The sequence below is a fragment of the Anopheles maculipalpis genome, chromosome 3RL (genome assembly GCF_943734695.1).
Source record: "Anopheles maculipalpis chromosome 3RL, idAnoMacuDA_375_x, whole genome shotgun sequence".
Taxonomy (NCBI): domain Eukaryota; kingdom Metazoa; phylum Arthropoda; class Insecta; order Diptera; family Culicidae; genus Anopheles; species Anopheles maculipalpis.
In genome coordinates this window covers 79847933-79868930 of record NC_064872.1, presented here as the reverse complement: position 1 = coordinate 79868930, position 20998 = coordinate 79847933, and the positions used below count along the sequence as shown (strand labels likewise).

The following is a 20998-nucleotide window of genomic DNA, read 5'->3' as shown; positions in this document are numbered from 1 at the left end:
GGCAATCTCTGTGGTGCATTGTGTTTTAAAACCACGTTGATATTAAACGAAAGAATTTAAATATTTAATACGGTAGCATCACGGACAAAAACAGCAATTAATTGTGCTGAAGTTAAAGTACATCTAAATAACAATCTATTTAAAGTTGGCAGCTCCATCAACCAAATGATCTTCCCCAAATTATTCTCCAAACGCCTCTTTACCCTCAACATTACACCAAAAACGGATCGGAAGCCGTTCTAGTCTAGTTCCCGCTAATGTGGTGTTGGTCGACCGATTTAAATGGAAATGTAACACAAATGGCGTTAAAAAGAACAATTAAAGACCTTCCAATTTTCCTTCACAGTTTGGTTACATCTAAGGCTAATGGTTCTGCTCCGTATACGCTTTTGTTTTGCTTAGGAAAAATACCGGGACGAAAATATGAGGGAATGCGTTAAATCGAAACCGTTTATAAAGAATTCTTTCACCCAATTCTTTTCCCTTTTTCTGTCTAGTAGCAGGAGCTTTCTTCAAAAAGCACATTTTTCTTCCGCGTTTTTCCTACCGCCAAGGGAGTAATGGTGTAAAAACAAAGAAAATCTGTTTTCCTGTGAATTGTGTTGGGCATGCTTGAGGTTTTTCCACAAAAAAACTCCCACTTCCTACCCCATCATCCCCGCAAGCTCGTTTCACCAGATTACGTTGATTGTATCCGATCTTTACCAGTGCCTCCAAGATTACTTCACCTCTCACCAACTTCATTTCGCTCGATTCGTTTCGGCGGTAAAGATTCGGTGAGGGAAAAGTGGACCGTTTTTTCCCAACAGTAAACACGATACGACCTAAATCTAACCGCAGGAAGATAGTCGTAAAATGAATACACACATACACAACAAGAGGTACTGGTGGAATGAAAACAAAAGATCGAGAGCAAGGACACAGGCTAAAACCAGAAAAAAAGACGCACCCTAAACGAGATTTGAAATCCATCCTCCTACGGCTTGTCCTCGTGCCGCTCCCGTAGGCAAGTAGGCGCCATCTTGGCATTGGGTGAAGGCATTGAAAGGTGGAATCAAAATTTTCCGTTTCCTGTCCCGCTTTCGGCAACATTGGAACAATGGGCGGTAGTTTTGTTTCTTTTTTTGTTTTGTTTTGTTTTGAGGTTAGAGAAATAAAAAGGGAATGTGCGCTTTTTTCCCGCAATTCGTAGGAAAAGGAAAAACATGCGGAAATGACGAAAAGGGGGTTTGGTTTCCGTACAGTAACTGCTTATCCGTTTGCAAAGGCCGTGTCGGAGCTTGTTGTTTTTTTTCTTGCTGGGTGGAAGTCTCGATCAAGCGAACGGGATGTGAAACAAAAGCACCATCGTCACGGTCGACCGAGAGGATGAACGCTTGTCATCGGAAATCGTAGGCAATGTAATAAACCAATCTGGCAAACTTCGCTCACGAACGCGATAAGACGACGACGGCCATTGCCGGGAAGGATAGGCAACGGGGCAACGAAATTGTGAACTGTCGCCGGATGAAGATTTTTGGTTGTGGTCGAGGGCACACACCGGGTTAGGGAAAGATTGGAGAAAAGGATATCCGATGGACATGAATTCGGAAACCTATTCCGTTCGATTTATGTGCACCATTGAGGTTGATTTCCCAAAGAAGGGAAGAAGCAAATAGTCGTCAGTCCCTCTCTCTCTCTCTCTCTCTCTCTCTCTCTCTCTCTCTCTCTCTTCACCATTCAGCTTGATCTGTGTAACTTCTTTCCAATCGAGATCTTTGCGCTATTCATTCATTGGAAAATGGACAACTAACCAAAAACGTAGAAAAAGTAAACGAGTATCTTCTGGCTGGTACGAGCTTCCCGGGATAAGATTGACAGTTGGACGATTGTTTCTCGTTGTCTTCGTCCTGCAGAGGCAATCAAAACCGCTCAAGGAAAGGGACTGAGAGGTCAGTTCATGCGGGAAACACCTTGTTCACACATTCGGGAAACTGAGGGATGTAATGATGAACACCGACACGCCGGACCGGAAATCGATCTAGTGTCTGGGGAGTTTCGCTTTTTTTTTTTTGAGCTTCACTCTTGATGGACTCATTGTACCGTGGGGAATTGAAAAAAAAAACTGATCCGGCAGACTCTGCCGTTTGGGTAGAGATGTCACCGACAGACGATGGGCAATTTTGGTATTTGTGCTACGAAGCGGAAATGATGAACTTCTTTTTGGGGATGGAACTAGTTTATTTTGGAGTTTTGAGTACAATTGAGGGAAAGAAAAACTAATTCTTAGTATGGTATGTTCGGTGACTGGCGGTAATAGAATTCTATTAAGAAAGGCCCGGCATGTGGTTTGGCGCATTTCAATTTATGGTGCATCACACGTTGCATTTATCGTGCAATACGTGCAACACTGTATCATATTTCCATGCGCTCGGGAAAAGCATTTTCTTATTTCCGCTTTACTCTCCTTTTTTTTTGGCAGGGCATCGGTCAATGGAATGCTTCTTTTGCCTTAAATTGAAATGCAGCTCAGTGAAAAGATTTTCGGTTATTATTTTTTGTGCGAAAAATCCTATTTCAGAAGGATGATATCTCTCCGAAAAATGCTCCGAATCACTATTCACCTCCAAGTAGATGAGAACGTTCGCAAAAGTTGTCAGACCTTTAAAGCAGACAAAGATCCGAAAAAACGTTCTTTTTCTCACCATTCTCACCATTTTTTATTCGTTGCTTTACACCCGCTCTGAGGCGTGCCAGTTTCTTTAAGGCTTTAGAATTTAGTCGCCCGGAAAGATGACAAGTGACGTCGTTACATCGCCATCGTTTACCAATTTCGTTCTCTTATTCTCACATAAGCTATTTCGGTGGATAAAATGCATGGCCAGCAAAAAAAAAAAGCAACAGTAGCAGCAGCCATCTTCTTGCAAGCTTCGAGCTTCTTGGAGGAAAACGGTCCATGGGACTCGACCTCGTACACGTTGTGGTGTGCATCCTTTTAGGCGAAAGCCAGCAAAGACGAAGATGAATGTTGAGTTTTCTTTCAGCTGGCATGTGGATCAGCAGCTAACTATATGCTAGGGTTGAAGAGGTGCAAGAAAAACGAAAGAAACGATGCTCATGATTTGGTTTCCTGTGCTCTTTACCCTACTTCTGCTTGCTGGGAACGGCTTTTACTCTTAAGCAGGAAGAAAGTAGCTATAGCACAACACATACTGCCTTTCATCCCGTTTCTGTGCTGGCGGATGTGTGTGTGCATGCTTAGATTAGCTTTAATACCATTTGTGGGACGCGCTACTGTGGCACTCCTTGGATGGATCATGCCTTCTGAATTCATGCGCTCGTTGCTCGTTGCCAAGAAGAGCAAGAAAAAAAGCGGGCACTATTTTATTTTTATTTTATTATGCAAGCTTTCGATATCCCGTCGTTCCGAGCATACAACGCGAGCATACATAGCAATTTGTATGCCTTTCCTATCCCATACATTCACTGAAAGTGCAGAACAACGCCGACGATGGCAGCGATGTACGCAGCATAGATGTACTTTGTTGGTGAGTAGTATCATTAGAGTAGGGAACTTCAAGACAAATGAGGATGGTACAAGGAAAAAGAAAGGAAGGTAACACGTCTTGCCGAAGGAAACATGATTGAGGACGCTTTTTACTACCAGGCTGCAGGACCATCTTTTATATTTTAGGACGGTGGATAAATGAAACTTTGGTCCCATTCTGTCAACACTAGTGAAATGAACATTTGACACCTAGCAGGTGTTCATTTACGCTGTGAATGATTTTGCTGAGAGAAAGTCTAATACGGTCGATGTGGGAAATTACTTTAAGGAACTTTATCAAGTTAAGATAAAAAGCTGAAAAGTAATATACAGCTTCTATGATGAGCTCGAAAGGAGCAGCGTTTTTTTTTTAATAATCTGGTAATTAGAAAAATGTGTTCATATTTAAGTAGATTTGTAGGTTAACGATAGAACTGCATAAATAAATTGATAACATCACTAAACACCAATAAACTACACAATGAAAATAGTCTCCAGCACACCTTGATGAGTCGTCTTTCACCAAGCTCGTGGTAGTAAAACGACCAGACCGTCCTTCATAAAAAATCTACATAAAAGATAATTTTTTCATTGGTTCACCAGCAAGAAAATAATAAAATTTATTTCCTGTAAAATTCCTCACAAGTTTAAATGGAAACTTCCTTCCCCTTTTGCATGTTAAATCCCACACAGCAAGGGCCAATGACATTCGATCGATATTTTTGTGTTACCATTTCTCTACGAATATTTGCCCTTCGATTTATCCACATCCCACGCACACACTTTCTTGCGCTCTTTAAAAAATTGACTTTCACAGTTTCTTCCGTAACAAACCTTCCGAGACAAGACTGGTCGTCCCATCCGGACACATCCAGAACGAACGACTGGAACGGGAAATTAAATAAATGTCTCTCCTGCTACAAGAACTCGGCGGTCCCTCTTCCTGCGCCCAGTTGCTAAAGTATCTCCCTTATTCTGACTTCTTCTTCTCGCACTATAAACTACACACCGAGCGAAGATGGTTCGGTGCATGAAATGGGCATGACAGCTAAAGGACTTTCCCGTACGGTTCAGGGGGGCATTTGGCACGGAATCGCCAACGCTTTGATAGAGATTCCTGTCATTTTACGCTGACAGTGCCCATTTGTGCCATTGGAAACGGTGAAACCCGACCAAAAACGGACCGACCAATGGTGCCGACAGGAGGAAATTTATGCTTGCACTTTACACACACACACACACACACACACACACACACACACACACACCACACTCGGTGTCGCAAATCAATTCTCATTTTATGCATCGTCAAAACGGCAATTTGTCGTCAGCTTTTCCTGGCAGCCAGCGAACACAAACGGTGGTGGTGGGATGCTGCGGGTGGGACTTTCGGAAGCGGTTTGAAAAGTTGGTACTTGCATCCGGAGCGACTGACTGCATCGTCTGTTCCAAGCATCGTAGCGAACACGTGGCATTGTGACACGGATGAAAAAAAAAAAAGTGATGGTTCGCCGTTGGTGAATGTTTGTCTTTCGGTCAAAGTCACTTTCGTGGGTGGTAACGGTGAAAGGTGGTCATTACAGTGAAGTGTGTGCTGGAACGTGCGACACAAGGTTTACGATCGAAGGAAGAGAAATCGTCTTGCAAGTTCGTAAAGAAGCCGTGCGGTTGGAAAAGTTTCATGTAGTGGTTCAATAGAAGAAAGTTGCTTACTATCCATCCGGGTCCTTCCAGGGGGGAGAAGCAACTAGAGAGAAAGTAGTTGAAGATCTGGAACGAATTACTCACATCCGCAGTACGTTGTACGCTTGGTAGTGGGTTTTTCATTGGAATGGATTAAAAAAGTGGACAGCAAACAAAGTGGCTGTATTAATATTATATTCTACGGATTAATGAAGACAAACTAAGTTGAGGCAGACTGGAAACGAGATTAATATACCGATAAGGTAGAGCAGTAAAAGTATATGCCATCTTTTATACTGGAGCTGCTGCCACGAAATGAAAAGCCCCCGGTTGGGCCTCTCTTGTTCTGGCATCGTAGTCCTCGTTTGTGCTAGGCTTTAATATTTTACTTTATCCACCCCACAGGAAGAGCACATTATGTCATCAGGGAAATTGCAGTTGGGATTTATTTTCTTCCCATTTCACTCCCAACTTCCGTCCGCTTCAAAAGCTCGGGAGAAATGTAAAGACGAACGATAAGATTAAAAAAAACCTCTTCCAACTCCAGTGCTTTTCCATGGCGCGGTAAGAAACGAGATGTGGAAAGGAGGGTAAATTTGCATTCCCATTTTGTTTTCGTTCTTTTTTTTGTTGGTTCCCGTCCTACTAACACACAACGGCCTACCCAGCAGGGTAGTAGGGTTCGGACGGTAACGGCAAGCTAACTCGATTATGAGCACAGTCATCCGCAAATAAACAACATCATTAATTTGCATTTTCTTCCTGCGCCGCTGATGGGCGTCGCAAAATGGGCAGTGAGGAGCAAAACAACTTCAAGCTGCTACACACCAAGAAGACTTGTCTCTCATCTGTCGCACGCCGGCACGACAACCGCCGTATGCTTTTTCATCGCTACTGACGTCTCTTATCGACGACCAACCACGAGAAGTTTGCATGCCTCCCTTAACGCCCAACCCTACCCATCATGCCCTCAATCTAACTCATTTTCAACCATTCAAACCAGGAAGAAAGACAGAAACATGACGCACACACACACAATGGCGCTCAAAAATGTGGAGTTGAGATTTTGTCCTACAAATTGTCCTTGGAATGTGCGTTGTCCTGTTTATTGCTTCCATTCTTCTGTCGCTTTTCTTTCTTCTCCTCTTGCTGTTTCCTCGTCCTTTCCCTGGTGCTTTCTGTTGAATCATTTGATAAGCCTGTGCGCGTGAGACGAAAAGCTCGATTTAGTTTCTTACAGCACGGCACAGCCACATTCCTTTTTTTGCCGAAGGGCGCTAGAAATGCAAATGATGAGACGTATTTAAAGCAAGTGGCCCCACCATAAACAACAAAACACAGTGGACAAGCACCGGGAAATGCGGAAGAAGCATTCGGTGCGAGTATATGTCAGTCTGAAATTTCCAATCACCGCATCTTGGCACAGAAAGCGTCAAGTGGGACAGAAAATGGGAAAGCGAAAGTATTTCGACCGAGAAGGGCAACCTACGGGCAATCCCGGGTGAGATCCAGAATGGAAGTGATAAAAGCGTACAAATCGTGGTGGGGCACATACGTGGGTCGCGGGGATGGGCAGACAAATCTGTTCTGCACTGTCCTGTACTGAGTTTCACGTTTTTGCTTTGTTTCGTTGCTTTTTAAAGATCCAAGTGAAATTGAAACGGATCGGAGTTTTGCTGACAAAGGGGACACATCGTTTCCGACACGGAAAGCTAACTAACGAAGAGGATCATTGCACCCGCGAATGGAAGGCAACAAGATCCGCTTCGCAACCTCTCAGCACACCAACGGAGGATTGACATTATGCTAATGAATTGAGTTATGTCACATTAATTTAGGCATCAAATAAGTGTTTCCATTGTTTTGGTCTCTTGTTGCGTTCGCTGTCGGGGCAGAAAACGGAAAGCACAGTACAAAACTTTTTTGTGCAAAGCTTTATTTTGGATTATGGAGCAGAGATTTTTTGCTGTTGCTGTTGCGTTTTGATACTTCGCATTCACCCAAGTGAAATCTGTTCAAGGCAAGGTCCGCAAACACTAGGTTTTGGGATTTGGGGCGACTAATTCAATTAGGATCGATAAAGACACTCACTGTGGCTAGCCGGAGGTGGTCGCTGTATAGAGGAGGAATGCATCCAATAAAGCGTGAGGGTGGAAATTGTAAGTGTGTGTGAAAATAATTGAACTTTTCACTTCGGTTTTAACGCCCATAAGTCTACCAAGCAACTAAACTATAATGGAATTTTTCAAAAAGATCCCTCAAATCCTCGAATTAGTAACGTCTCTCGGAAAGGAAACAAAAAAATTAACCTTCCGTCAGAGCAATAAGTGGTCAAATATTCTGCCAGTATACATTCTCGCTAATGATATTCAGGGATGAAAATTAAACTTAAATTTAACCCAACAAAACCGACCACACACCACATACAAACTTTTATCTTCACCCGCGGTTGACTGTGGTGGTTTACAGCTTCACAGCTTTTCCATATTTATTAAACGGAAGCAAGAAGTGCTTGAGAAAAGTATTCCATTTTCCCCGTTTTGCGCAGTTGCACTCGCAAATGGGAGAAAGTGCTGGTAAGATAACAATAATCAAATTTCCATTTTATGCGCGTTTTTCGCGTGCTTTATTGGGCCGTACGGTATACGGTGCAAACACTCGCACACTTGGCAGCACGTGGAATGCCTTTGAACCATTTCGCAAGACAGTTTCTCTGGATAATATTTTTCACATTGTAGCCGTCTTTTTCGTGAGAAAAATGGTAGGGAAATGTATAAATTCACAAAATCGTTCGGCGATGGTGCGAGAGCCGTGGGAACAGAAATGTTGAGCATTTTATGATGGAAAATGTGTCTACTTCTTGGAAGAAGGAAAGGATAAATAGGATAAGGATTCGTTTTACTGTGTGTTTTTTAAGTTGAATAAAATAAAGTTGCACCAGAGAGTGGTGTAAAAGCACAGGATTGTGGTAGTGCTTCAAAGCTGTATCTTTATCAAAATAAAATCGTTTTTTGAGATGAAGGTAAAATGCGCAATTAATGGTAGTATAGTGATCGCAATATCATAAGATTATGGTAAGTCATTAAGGTAAGTCAACCTCAAAATTTTCAAAGTAAAATGCTGCTAAGCCAAACTTAACTTATGTATGATCAGAAGGTCTCATTAATTACTTTTCAAGCGCTGCTAGTCTAGTTCAACAAACTTTAATTTGCAAAAACCTTAACCCAAACTCTCAGCCAGAACAATAAACCTAAAGCATTCAGTAAAGTTTTAAATTTTAAATTAAGTTCGCCTGACACTTTCCTTGTCACTGTCACAGCTGGTCGCATTTTACTTGTCCACCTAAATTAGTGATAATTGAATGGACGGAAAAGAATGTATTTTCTCAGTAGTTTATCGTGCTAGGTATGTTTACGGTTCGTTAGTCTTTCAGCAAGCATGCTAGAAAATACGGAAAATTCTGAATCTGGGCTAGTGTGTACGTCCAAATGAGATCATCATTTACCTGGTTAAGAATGTTCGTGTTGCTGTTGAAAGTTTATTCTGCTGGTAAATCATCTGTAACAGAGAAAAAAGATAATAATTGATCAATTCGTTGTTTGATATGGCGACTAATAATATCACAAGACACTCTACTTTGGAAATATTTGTTATGAATTTTGAAAGAATCTGTTTAAACGTTACACGTTACATGAAGTGCGTACTTTATGTAATATTTGCGACCACTATTTCACCGCTTCTATCAACACCTCCAGGATGCTTGCAGCCACCCAGCAAACAAGCATCAATAAGTGAAAGGAGAAATGGGCAAGTTCAAAGAGCACAATAAACTCCACCGCATGCTTGCTTGTTGTACGCTCCTTTTTGTTCGTGCAGGAAGGCGTGAAATCCGAAATTGATAACCTTGCTTTGTGTGTGCAGCCGAGTGCACACGATTAGACTTTCGTCTTTCGGTTCGTCACGCCTATATGCCTAACCCGGGGCCAAGTGGTTAGGCTGGTATCTTGTTGGGCGGTCGGTCGGTCGGTGGTGGCGTCCTTGTTTCAAGAAGAGCCACGGTTTGAACACGCGAGCCTGATGTGGATAGCTTCCTGCCGACTACCGTTACGAGTGTGTTGATTTGCTTCCCGAAACGTTAAAGATGAATGGACTTGTAGAGGCATTTTATTAAGCTACAATAAAATGCTCACTGATTGTACAACCAATTCCAATGCAAGATACTCTCTTTGATTTGATGTATTCATCTATTCGGACTATCGTTTTTTTTTTGTTTCATAGCCTCTCACAAAGAAGTAATTTCTTGGAAGTCACCTAACCCATGACAGTTTGCTCGCACAATCCAATGGAAGCCAATTGAGTGAAAAACTCTCACCGTAAAAGTACCCACATTGCACGCTAGGAAGGCTGGAACGGAAACCGGGAGCGAGCGTTTGGCGGGAAGAGATTGATCGAGTCAATTTCGCACGAAAACGATAGACATTCATCTCGGTCGACGGGCCTTCCCGGCCGTGTATCGCAAAAGGCCAGCAAGGCTAAGAAAAGCCATTCCTCGAACCCGGCCGGTTCCGTCCGTTCCGGTACAAATTGATAATCATCAGAGAGAAGGGTTTGTTTCACCAAGCTGTATCTCGGCCGGTCCATGTGGAAGATGGATGAGTTGCTTTGATTGAAACACAAATCTGCGTATCCCAAGATTATCCTGGTGATTCTCCCGTTCATCGGTGTGTCCGTTCAAGGGGATGGGCAGACGATTCGGAAATGGTATCGCCACGATGGCAAATCATTGCTGGGATGTTGTTAGAAGCTTACCCCCGTTACCCGGGAAGGTAGGCAAACCGGACAACACTACTCGAAATCTCCCTTAGTCCGTCGTTATCGTGTGCCAGCAAAATTCAACCCACCACCACCAGGAAGAAAGTCACTTAATTTGCTCCCAACTCTTCCAAGTGACATAAAAAGCACGGATTTATACATTTGCATTAATGTTTTATGGGAATAGTTTTGTTGCGTTCTCGGATACCGGAATGAGGTGTTTGGGCGAGCGCACGCGTGTGTTTTTGGGACATCTTGTAACAAGCGCCCCGAACCGAATGTTACCACCACCGTTGGCGCTGCGTTGATGGGTACGGTGCAATGTGGAACAAAATTAATGATAATTTATACGACTTTACGACCTGTTTCGGGATTATTTTCCCTTGTCTACCTTTTTGACTATGACTGGCCTTATCGTGTGCGTCGGGACGTGTGCTCCCATCCCCTTCTTTGTATCGTTGCCATTCGAAACGTGAGCATAAATATCAACTAATTGGTGGGACACACAGGCAGCCCAATTTCGGTTGGCGCCCCATTCAGTTTTCAGACCAACGCTTGCGACATCAATTATGTGTACAATTACTTTTTCATCTCTCGCTCTCTCTCTCTCTGGTACGTTCGGCACTTCCTCAGGCAATGCGGGCAATACTTAAAAACAACTGTTTTACTTCTGATAAAACAAACAAACTAGTACGCTCTTTTAGGAAAACTGAATCACTGTTTAACAAACAACACACACAAAAAAAGTATATCCTGGTACAGCTTGTACAACACATTCAGCCGGAAAACACGTGCTCGATCGAGTGTGTGGTTTTATTTTGCCTTCAATTAATACGAAAAAAGGACACACTCTTCCGATCGGAAACAGGAACGTCACGCAAGGCAGCAGACCAAAGGCACAGCGAATTTCATCATCCACAGGCACACACATACATTGCGCAAAACCGCGACGTGCACGACTATGGGCTTCCAGTTCAGTCTTCCAGATCCTAGGCAACACGTATAACGCTCGGTACAGTGTGTTTATGTGGGGTTCGTGTTTACCGATCCAGTGCAATATCGATGCAACCGTGTGTTTGCATTTGTGAACTATCTCGGAGCATGGACTACGCCGGTACAAGCCTAGCAGTGTGGTTCAGACTTGTCGCAAACAAGTGTGGAGCAGCATTGACGCAACGGGAAATAGGAGAAGAACAAGGCACAGGTTGGATTGTCACGCGTGCATTATTAATAATAGATTTTCACTCATTTATTAAGCATTAGCGTCAGCGGATTAATGAATTTACAACCGAATAAACACACAGGACATTCATTAAGCGACAGCGTTTCATTTTGCGAGCTGGCTGGCTGTACACACGTAAGCACAAATTGTGGAAAAGGCTTTTAGTAGATAATATTTTCCCTTCGCACAAATGGACAATACAATATCGATCGATGTTTGTATGGTCGAGTGGGAGTTGCTGGACTAGCGCTTGTCTACACCTTCCCCACATGGGAACCGTTTTAATGAGAAAACAGGGGATCTGATTTGAGTTTTCCTGCATTTTGTGCCTTTAGGTGGGTTGGAATAGAAGCAGGTTCCAGCATCGATAATTAGAAACCAGTACGAGATGAGTAGCGATTAGCGGCTAACTTTTGGGATGAGCTCGCGACATTTGTGTAAAACCACATGTGCGAGAGTATGGTCCCAAACGGTACAGGCAATTGGCAGTACATTTATCGTTCGAAATGGGCGCGTTTGATTCAGCGCTGGAATGGCTTAAGGGTGATGATTACAGTGCGAGCTGAAGCCAAAGAAGTAAAGTGTGCCAAGCCATTGCTACGTCGTCGTAACATGCTTGGCCAGGATATTATTCGGTACGAATTTGGCAGCCTGAGGTGAATGTGTTTCGCTGAGCATAAGGAAGGTACGTGGCTTCAGATTTGACTGCGGTTAACTGCCTTTTGGTTAGGGGTTGTGTACATACCGTGTGACTTTAATCTTGGTGTACGGATTTCTACTCTATCACATGAGCAAGGGGTCTAGCGAAAAGCAAACACCACCACGGATAATTGTCATCTGACCCAACGAACTGTACAATGTAGGGCTGTGTGTGTGTGTGTATATTGCAGAAAATGCGCACGGTTGTTTCGATTGTATGGCTCACTTTCCGGGAAAACGCTAGCTTAGAAATCCGTGGCAGCGATTGCAAATGCAATTTATAAATATACGCATGAATAGCCTCCTAATCACATGCTTATTGTGGGTATGTGTGAGTTTGTGTATGTGTGTGTGCTCCAGTTGCCATTTGAGTAGAGGACCTTTGGCATCGAGCCCAAGCCAAAGGTGGCCACAATTTATGATACGTGTTAATATTTGAAATCATCCGATCGATCCTACCACCGCATCCGCCTGGCAACGGCATAACGGTGTGCACAAGGGGCGAAAACAGTACGACAATGCACCGTGTCGCATGGTGCATTTTGATGCAATTAAAGTGGCTTCATTGAGTGCGGAGAAATAGCTTCACCGGTGGCAAATGGTCCAGCGTTGTCGCCAAGTCGTTTGCAATCGGCCACCGGAAGCGTTATGCCTTCGATCGTTTGTGCAACCGTAGATTAATCCAATTGTGCATGCAATGGTGGGCGTGTGTGTGTGTGTGTGTGTGTGTGTGTGCAGCAGTTCAAACTTGAAGTTCGATTTTAAATTGGTATGCAAAGGTGAAAACATCCTCTACCGCCCACCATTTCATCCTCCCACTGCCGAAAAACAGCATCAAACAATCCACACACACGCGCGCGCGTGTTTGATCGGGTCAATAAAATGAATATGATTGTATTGCAATTAAATCGATTGATTTTAAATTGCATTACCACCGTTCGATTTGCTTCCGAAATGCCGAAAATCGTAAACCGCTCACCAAAACCATGACGGATCACGGTTGGCAAGTGCGGCTCGGTACGGTACGGTTCGCTGTACGGTGGGACGAAGGAGGTTTTGCGAATCTCATCTGCATAATCGATAAGCTGCTCCAGACCGACGGGTTGTGTCACGTGTGTGCGTGTCGGGCGTTTTTGTGCGCCTTAGGCGTTCGATCTTTGGTCACTTGGGTTGAGAGTCTTGATTTCCCGGAGCGTTTTAGGGTGGCCATGTGTTATGATATGTTCCACACATCGATAAACAAACCAATGCGAAAGGGTTGAGCTGTGCAATACAGGAACCAGAACAATATGGTGTTGTTTGATGGGTTGGGTAACAGGGCAAAGGAGGGGCATATTTGTGTGGTGTGAAGAATTTGTCACAGTGTTATGTTCGGGAAGGGGTGTGAATTTCGATTAGGAAATTATCTATATTTTGCCCCGTAGGCTTTTGTTTCAGACCTGAAGATGCAGTAAATACGACAGTGTTTTCGATTAGCCAGGAGTTGGTTGTATGGATATTAGTAGTAGGTGAATTAGGTACGGTTATTAACTGTCACGGTAGATACTTAGATTGGTGACTTTTCTCAGTAGAACAAACATTCCCTTTTGTTAAAATGATGCATTGAATCGCTTCTGAAATTCTGAATAATCTTTTTTAGAAATGATTAATTCAGAAGTAGAAACAGTGTTGTAGCGATGAATTGTTGAAAAACTTTATTAAAATGAAATAAAGTGGTGAGGTATAATTTTGATTTCTCATAATTTTGATTACAAAATACATCAAAAAGTCACACAAAAAGAGAGAGTGACAGGTAACAGCCAAAAATATCAAAAGCTCTTCATCATTTTCAAAAGAAGAATATGAAAAGTAATCATATTCATTTTCATAAATGAAACTAAAGTAATATAAATTTTCTCTATTCATCAAAGCATAAATCGACTCCATCAAAAGTACAGAAAACAAAGAGCGTAGACTGACAGGCGCAATATGATACATCAGCTTATCGTAATAGCAATTGTTCGATCATCCAGTTAATAATGAGAAAGAACAGTACAAACATTAACATTCTATCACAAGTACAATTAATGAAGCTATATATTCCACGTTCAGATAATCACTAATAGTGATACATTTGCTAGTACATTCGATCCATTTTTCCCCAGCCAACATACAATTTTTCGCAGAAAAGCGATTGATTAATCACTGATCCCGCTGGCAAGAAAATAAAAGCGAGGCAACAAAAGTGGACAGGTTTTTGCAAATGAATTCATCATCATGTCGATTTTGTTGAATAAATTACAAACAACAAACAATCGGAGAAAAATAAAGACACCCACCGTATGGTTGGGTTGATGAACCAAATTTATGGTCTGTTTTCATTTTGCATATCAAATGTTTATTCTTTATTTTGCTTTACCTTTTTGCAGAGGGGGTGAAATCAAATTCGAGTTACTTCATTGCTATATTTGGTCATTTGCGTCTGATTGTATTGATTGTTGGGTAACTTTTTTGATAAAAAAAAGAAGAACTCGAAAAAGAAAGTCAACTGTTACATAAAAACTCATTCATTACTGTATGAAAAAAAAGGGTTAGTAATAGGTTGATAGTTGGTTTACGCTAGGACCGGTATCCGGTTATTCAGCTCCAACATTCATCAAACGCAACATCCAACCATCATCATTCTATCCCGGGAGCGAGGGTTGATATTGAATTTGAAAAATGAACAGTTTTGAGGTTACAATTTTTTCCCTCCTTCTCTGACACTGTTCGCATGCTATTGGGGAACAAAAAAAAAAAAAAAAGCATCATACATCCCGTACCAGCGAGGTCGTTGAAAAATTTCAGGTTAATCCGACGGCGGATCAAGAGAAAAACGGTCGTTAAAATATGGCCAATTCATTTTCGGGCCACATCCTTCGACAGTATCTCGTGTCGTGTTACGCGCTTGAAGGGAGGAAATAAAGTATACGAGGATATAGGACATTCAAACACACACATACACGGCCACACATACAGAGGAAAAAAAAAGAAATTTATCATTCAGTGCAAATTATGACGAACGATTTATCACAAATCTGTAATTTATCAAACCAAGCTGCCAGGCTGAACCGCGTTTGGTTTAGGGGTTCGTTGCCATGGTTTGACGATATTGGTTTTGGGATGAATTTTGAGCCCTACAGCCCACGAGCAACCCACACACAAAGTGATGCAAGCGGGTGTGAAGAGTGTATGGCCCTATTCAGTGAGCCAAACGCTGATCTTGTTATTGGGAACTGCGTTAAGGGCTTTAAGGGTGTGTCCTTTCTGCAATCCGATGGTGTGAATCTATTCGCGGCTTTAATAGGCAGCTTGTATTTATACCATAAAGGAATAGTTAAGCTCGTGCTAATGAAAGTTGTAATTAAATTGGCACAAAATCGAATACTCTGCTTGCGTGAATTTCATTTTTACCCCATTGCGCATCCGTGTTTTACGCCCCCTCCCAAAGTGTCCCTTCGTGCCAACCCCGGAAAAGGAAAGACAGTGGGCGCGAGTAATTTGTTTTTATTGTATCCTATACGACCATCACCACCACCACCGCCCAACGCAGAGGCAAGCTCAAGAAGAAGATGGTCACATTGTTTGCTGTGGGCAATTTTTACCATCTTGGCCCACGGAAACGATTCCCCAAACAACGAGGATGACTTTCTCCTTCGTTGCTGTGCGTCGTGTCTTTTCTTCGTACCACAACACCCTACAGCCGGACGCGAAATATTTATTTACGTCTCATAAAAAGTAATAAAAGCATGCAACGAACACAGTGCTTTCGCTCAGGCTTTGGGGAGTGTTTGGGAAATAAACAAAATTATTACTTTGTGCCTCTGGCCTGCCTGAGGGAGAACGGTGGATACCACCATCGTCAAGCGTGGTGTTGTGCCTTTGCTTGTGTCGTAAAGTCGTCCCGAATGGCGCAATTAAATCGATTGCCGAGCACTAAAGTTTCTCAAGTGGCCTGGGATGGCCAACTCACCAACAACATGAAGCTAACTTTATTTTGGGCTGACGCTGTCGGGATCGAAACTGGAGGGAAATCAATCACATACGGATGTTCCACCGTCGGGCGATGTGTTCCATACAGGAAAGCGCACCGTGACTTAGCAGTACGTTCTCCTAAATATCTGTCTTAGGCACACATTTCACCCCAAAATCTCCAGGAAAGTTAAACAAACAAAAAAAAAAGCATTTATCGCTTTTCCTTTGGCAGATTTTCGGTGAGGTGTTAATAAACGATAACTACCGCGTGATGGATGGACGTTTCGCATCACTGCGTATCCAGAGTTCCGAGTGTAGTATGCGAATCCAACTGTCAAAGTCACTATTATCTCGCTTCACGCTGGTCTGTGGAAAACCACAAAAACCCACAACGAACCAAACTTACCACTACTGCCAACGTCATTTCCGACCAGTTCGCATGTTCTTCACGCTTCATTTCTTTTGAATCTTTTTTTCTTCTACTTGTAGTGGACAGTAACTGGCTAGTGCACAACTGCTGTCCGTGTATCGCCCTCGAATCTCACGCTCGGTACGCTTATTTGCGCCTCAAACGTAGGCAATGTGCCGTACACGGCCGCCACAAAACGCATGGTAACGAATAATCAATCATTTTCTGATTATTTCCTCCCACTTTTCGTGCCTTACTGGTTGGTGTGCTGCGGCCCACCAAACCTCCGGGACGATGTGAATATGGGCCACAGGAATAGGGAATGATTGAACGAACGAGGCTCCACAGCGAGCCAAACTTAAGCTTCATCATCATCATCATCATCACGGTTGTGTAGCTCGTCGTCATGCACAAGCGAAGAGAGACATTGAATGTTGCAGCTCGCCGATTGCCGGCAGTCACTATTTCACTTTCAATGCTGGTTTCCTATTGGAAAAGACTGGTTTTCCTCACCCGGATCCGATCGAAATGGATGAAGCTGAGTCACCGCACTATCTCTTGGCGAGCTAAAGTATTGATGAACCGTGAAGCCTTTGGGGGATTTTCTCGCTCTAATGGGAAGAAAAACCCCCGGACAGCAACTTAAGCTATAAAGAACACAACACCAGCTAACTGGAAGCAGTGTAGCGGGTGAAGCCGAGACAAAAAAACAAAAAAAGACGATCCCAAAGAAGCGGTCCAAGAAACATCATTACGTTTATTTTGTTATTGAAAAACTTTTCTTTCAATCAATACTTGTTTTTTTTTTACTTGCACTATTGCTGGTGTTTCGCCGCGGTATTTTGAAGAATGTTTTCAGGACGTCTTTGTTTTTCTCTTTTTGTTTTGGTCGTTTTACTTCCCCTGACGCTATGCTGCAGAATAATCTTAATGTTGTCGGGTTTTCTCTTGTTGGTTTCTTTTTGAATCATCGCAAACGCGAACTACTAATCTTGGGGTGAAGAAAGACTGCTTCAAAGCGAAAGCTTAAGTAATATTTTTCTTTAAAAAGAAAAAGCCCTATCTCGGACGAGACGATCGCCAACGAACGCCGCTGAATGTGTATGGACGATGATAAGTCCCACCGAGTTCGGAAGAGAAGGTGGAATGCCTTGGGTATAAGATAAGGGGAAGCATACTTAAAGCTACTTTGAGTGAAGTTTTGTTACTTTCAGTTTACCGGTGACCAGGCTGAAAGCACTCGATAAAGACTCATTAGGAAGTTCTTTCGATTGCTTCACCCCTACTACCCGTCAGCAAATGGGCGAAATGGTTTTCCATTCTGGTCGTATCGAAAATATCGAAAAATGGTAAACAAAGCAACGGTAATGACCGTTTGTTGCCTTTTCTACGGTAAGCCTACCCAGCACTCACTGGCAGATGAAATGGAACGGAATTGAAAAGCATCCCCGGGTGGGGGGGTGGATTTTTGGAGCGAATCCCTTGGGTCGTTAGAAACCGCCCATCGAAATATCATCAGTGAATGTTAAAAGTCATCGTCGATGGAGCAGTTTAAGGATTTTTAAAAGTGGATTCAAACAATTTTAAATGACTCATGACCCGGTGACTTTCACTTAAATTGAGGAAAGTTATCAAAGGAACTAAAATCGTAATGGAAAACGAGTGGAAATGGTTGACTTTAACCGGTGGTTATAAAAGGAAGAATCATTGAAGTGCCATTTACTGACACGAGAAGAGGTTGAATGTAAAACGTTTCTTTGTATATAGCAAAATAGTATCTAATCCAGATAGATATCAAAATTAGAGTGTGAGTGCCCAAGTCATTTTGAATGAAGTATAAAACTTTCGCTATTAAAAATGTGCTACCGGTTATTTAATATAAACCAAATCGTCTACTAGTACGCTCTGACTCTCTAGTTCAGTGTACAACCAAGTCAAAGAATCGTGAAACACAAGATCAAAGACTCTCGAGGCTTTAGTGTCATAGAAAAAGATAATTAGAGCAAATAGCGGTCATAAATTAATATTCCGTTCACATTGATTACGATAAATCCTTCGACTCTTGTACTTGATGTTAAAACGATTCATCAATCTGTTTTCTAACATTTATTATCAACGAGAAGTGCAATCATGAGTAATATTTAGGAACAAAGTTTCACGCACCTTACTAAGTTGAGGAACGTTTAGGATATTTAAAACAACACGAAGAGAAACATTAATGCAAACACACGAACAGATAGGATTTCGATTGAATAAAGGCACTTTCGCTTAAAACTGGACAAACATTAAGAAAAAATGAATGAAGAAAATACAATAAAGAATAAGGATTCGCATCAAAAATATCTAAGAATATGTTTATTTATTCTGTTCAGGGAACGCTTTCATTAAACCTCACATTTATGTGAACTGTTTCTGTTTAGAAAAGGTGCACAAACACAATTTAACTTCAAAAACAACCTCAGGGTATCGTATTATAGAAAGATGCACACTTTTAAACTCAGATATAGATTCTCTCGACTCTTTTGTACCTTTCATTTGTGTTTTTTTACATTTCAAGAAAAAAGGGATATGGAAAATTCAAATGAAAAAAAAAAGATAAATTAAAGGTCACTGCAAAAAGGATGTACACCTATTTCTAATTAAACTCATAATTTTCCACAAGCACAAACAGCACCCGGCATTATAGAAATGTAACAACGACAAAAAAAAGGAATTAAGACTTCTGTGCAAAACGTTAATTATTATCGAACACCGTCTTCAAACGTTTTACGAAACGAAAAAGGGGCAGGCGAAAACGGAAATAGTAACAAACAGAAGAAAAAAACTTGCATCTCTTTGAAGTAATGTTGAGCAGTATCTTTAAAGAGCTTGATTCTTTAAGAATAAGAAAAGCATTTTTAGTGAAGAAAGTGTAGAAAATTTCTGACTCCAGACTGAAGCAGAAAAGAGCGCTGATAAAAAACGGCAACTTGTACGTGAAGAACATCGCACACAACACGACTTCCGGTCACGAAAGTTCGAAATAGCTTCGTAAAGGAAGCTTCGTCACCCGCGATGACGATGATGATACAGGCAACGGTCCGCTAGCCGTTACATATTCATTCGTTCGTTCACGGCGGGAGTGCAGCATCGTGTAACGGCGAGTATCCGGCGCTACGGAGAGAAAGCGACGAACACGATTGCACCATTGATTGCCCCTGAGATGTGCACTTTATGTTGGATGGATTTTTGCTGTAGCCAATTTTGTCTCATCGGAGGTTGTGACGAGTGTACTGAGAAGCAGGGACAGTCCGAAGCCCTAGGATCCTTTGAAGGATCGCGATACACGTTCGGTGTGCATCGGAGCGAATTTCTGACTCCCTCCCGGGGTGCCATGTTTTAGCAGGAACCCTGTATCCGACAAAGCAATAACAAAAAAAAAGACTCAAATATGTGCTTTAACTCTGGAGTAGATTTCATCCTTACCGCAATAAAAATCACTGCCCCAGAGCACGAAAGCGGAAATAACTTTCCATTATCTTTCATTTATCTTTATAGCCGTTTTCATTGCCTGTACGAGTTCGTCGAATTGTCGCTCGATGTGTGTTTTTCTTTACTTTTTTTTGTGCGGGACTTTTGGACTCCCAAAATCGAGATTTCATCTTATTTTTTGTCACATTTCGTAGCGGTTTTTTTTTTGTATTGCGGTGTGTCAATGGAGGGTAATTTCAACTTCTGAGTAGCAACTTTTGCACATCCATGGTCACCGTTGTGCCATGTCGTGTGTGTTGTTTGAGGCCAGTTCTTCTCATTCGATGAACGCAATCTCAAATCAGTACCACCGTAATGAAGAAACGTGCTAGGATTGGGTATGTGTCTGAGCTTGTTTCTTTTTTTGTGAGCATCTTTTTCTCAATCTCTTTTGCCATGTCAAAAAAGGAAAAAATAGAGAGATGAGTTGTCATATTGAACGGTGTTGTACTTGCAAAGGGACAGATGCAGTAACATTCCCTAGTAAGCCTTCATTTGATGGCATGCATCACGGTGGACGAAACGTATCCATGTACACGAACAAGAAAATGAAATGTTGAATCTTTCTTTCGGGAAATGGAATTGGGAAACTCTCCTTAAGCTCGGGCGCCTCCTACCCAACTCAATAGAATTGATGGAATTGCGAAGGTTAAAGTTGAGCAGGATGACGAACCGGAAACGTCATCGGTCTGGTTTCCGGTTTGCTTTCGTTTTCGTTTTTTTTTTACAATCCGGAGACAAATCAGTAAATGAGTACCCAGAAAGTGACATTTTCGGTTGCGGCACGGGAAAGTACAATTTCCGGTTTGCTGGCATGCTTGGGACGTTACGAAAAAGATGAAACGGTCCAGCCCCTTTCTTTGGTTGGTTGATTTCTGTTTGATTTTAAATGTCAATTCCCTGTCCCTGAACGGAGGCAACTTGTTTGCCAAGAGTGTAGTTAACCATGAGCATCGAGTGTTTTCATGCATGATTTCGAATGGGAGGGACTTGTTTCGATAAGGTTTTGGAATTCTGTTTTGGGGGTGGGTTGTAACGACTGTGAAGTATCAATTAAGAAAGAAGCAAAATTGTATCAACCTTGATAACTATAAATGCTCTCGCTTGTCTAAACTTTCAAATAAATAAAATCAAGTGAAGAAAT

At 42.2% G+C, this 20998-nt stretch overlaps 2 protein-coding genes across 2 annotated transcripts in view; one reads left to right on the top strand and one right to left on the bottom strand.

Annotated features, from left to right (window-relative positions):
* Positions 1-19247, bottom strand: part of LOC126563401 (U6 snRNA-associated Sm-like protein LSm2) — a 507910-nt gene extending 488663 nt beyond the window's left edge. The window contains exon 1 of the mRNA XM_050220042.1: positions 19238-19247. Coding sequence (XP_050075999.1) covers positions 19238-19239 — 2 coding nt within the window. The 5' untranslated portion in view covers positions 19240-19247. The remainder of the gene's footprint in view (positions 1-19237) is intronic.
* The window catches only part of LOC126563291 (40S ribosomal protein S24), a 478430-nt gene extending 459000 nt beyond the window's left edge, over positions 1-19430 (top strand). The window contains exon 3 of the mRNA XM_050219922.1: positions 19417-19430. The gene's annotated coding sequence lies outside the window, so the exon portion shown is untranslated. The remainder of the gene's footprint in view (positions 1-19416) is intronic.
* Positions 19431-20998: the final 1568 nt, after the last annotated feature.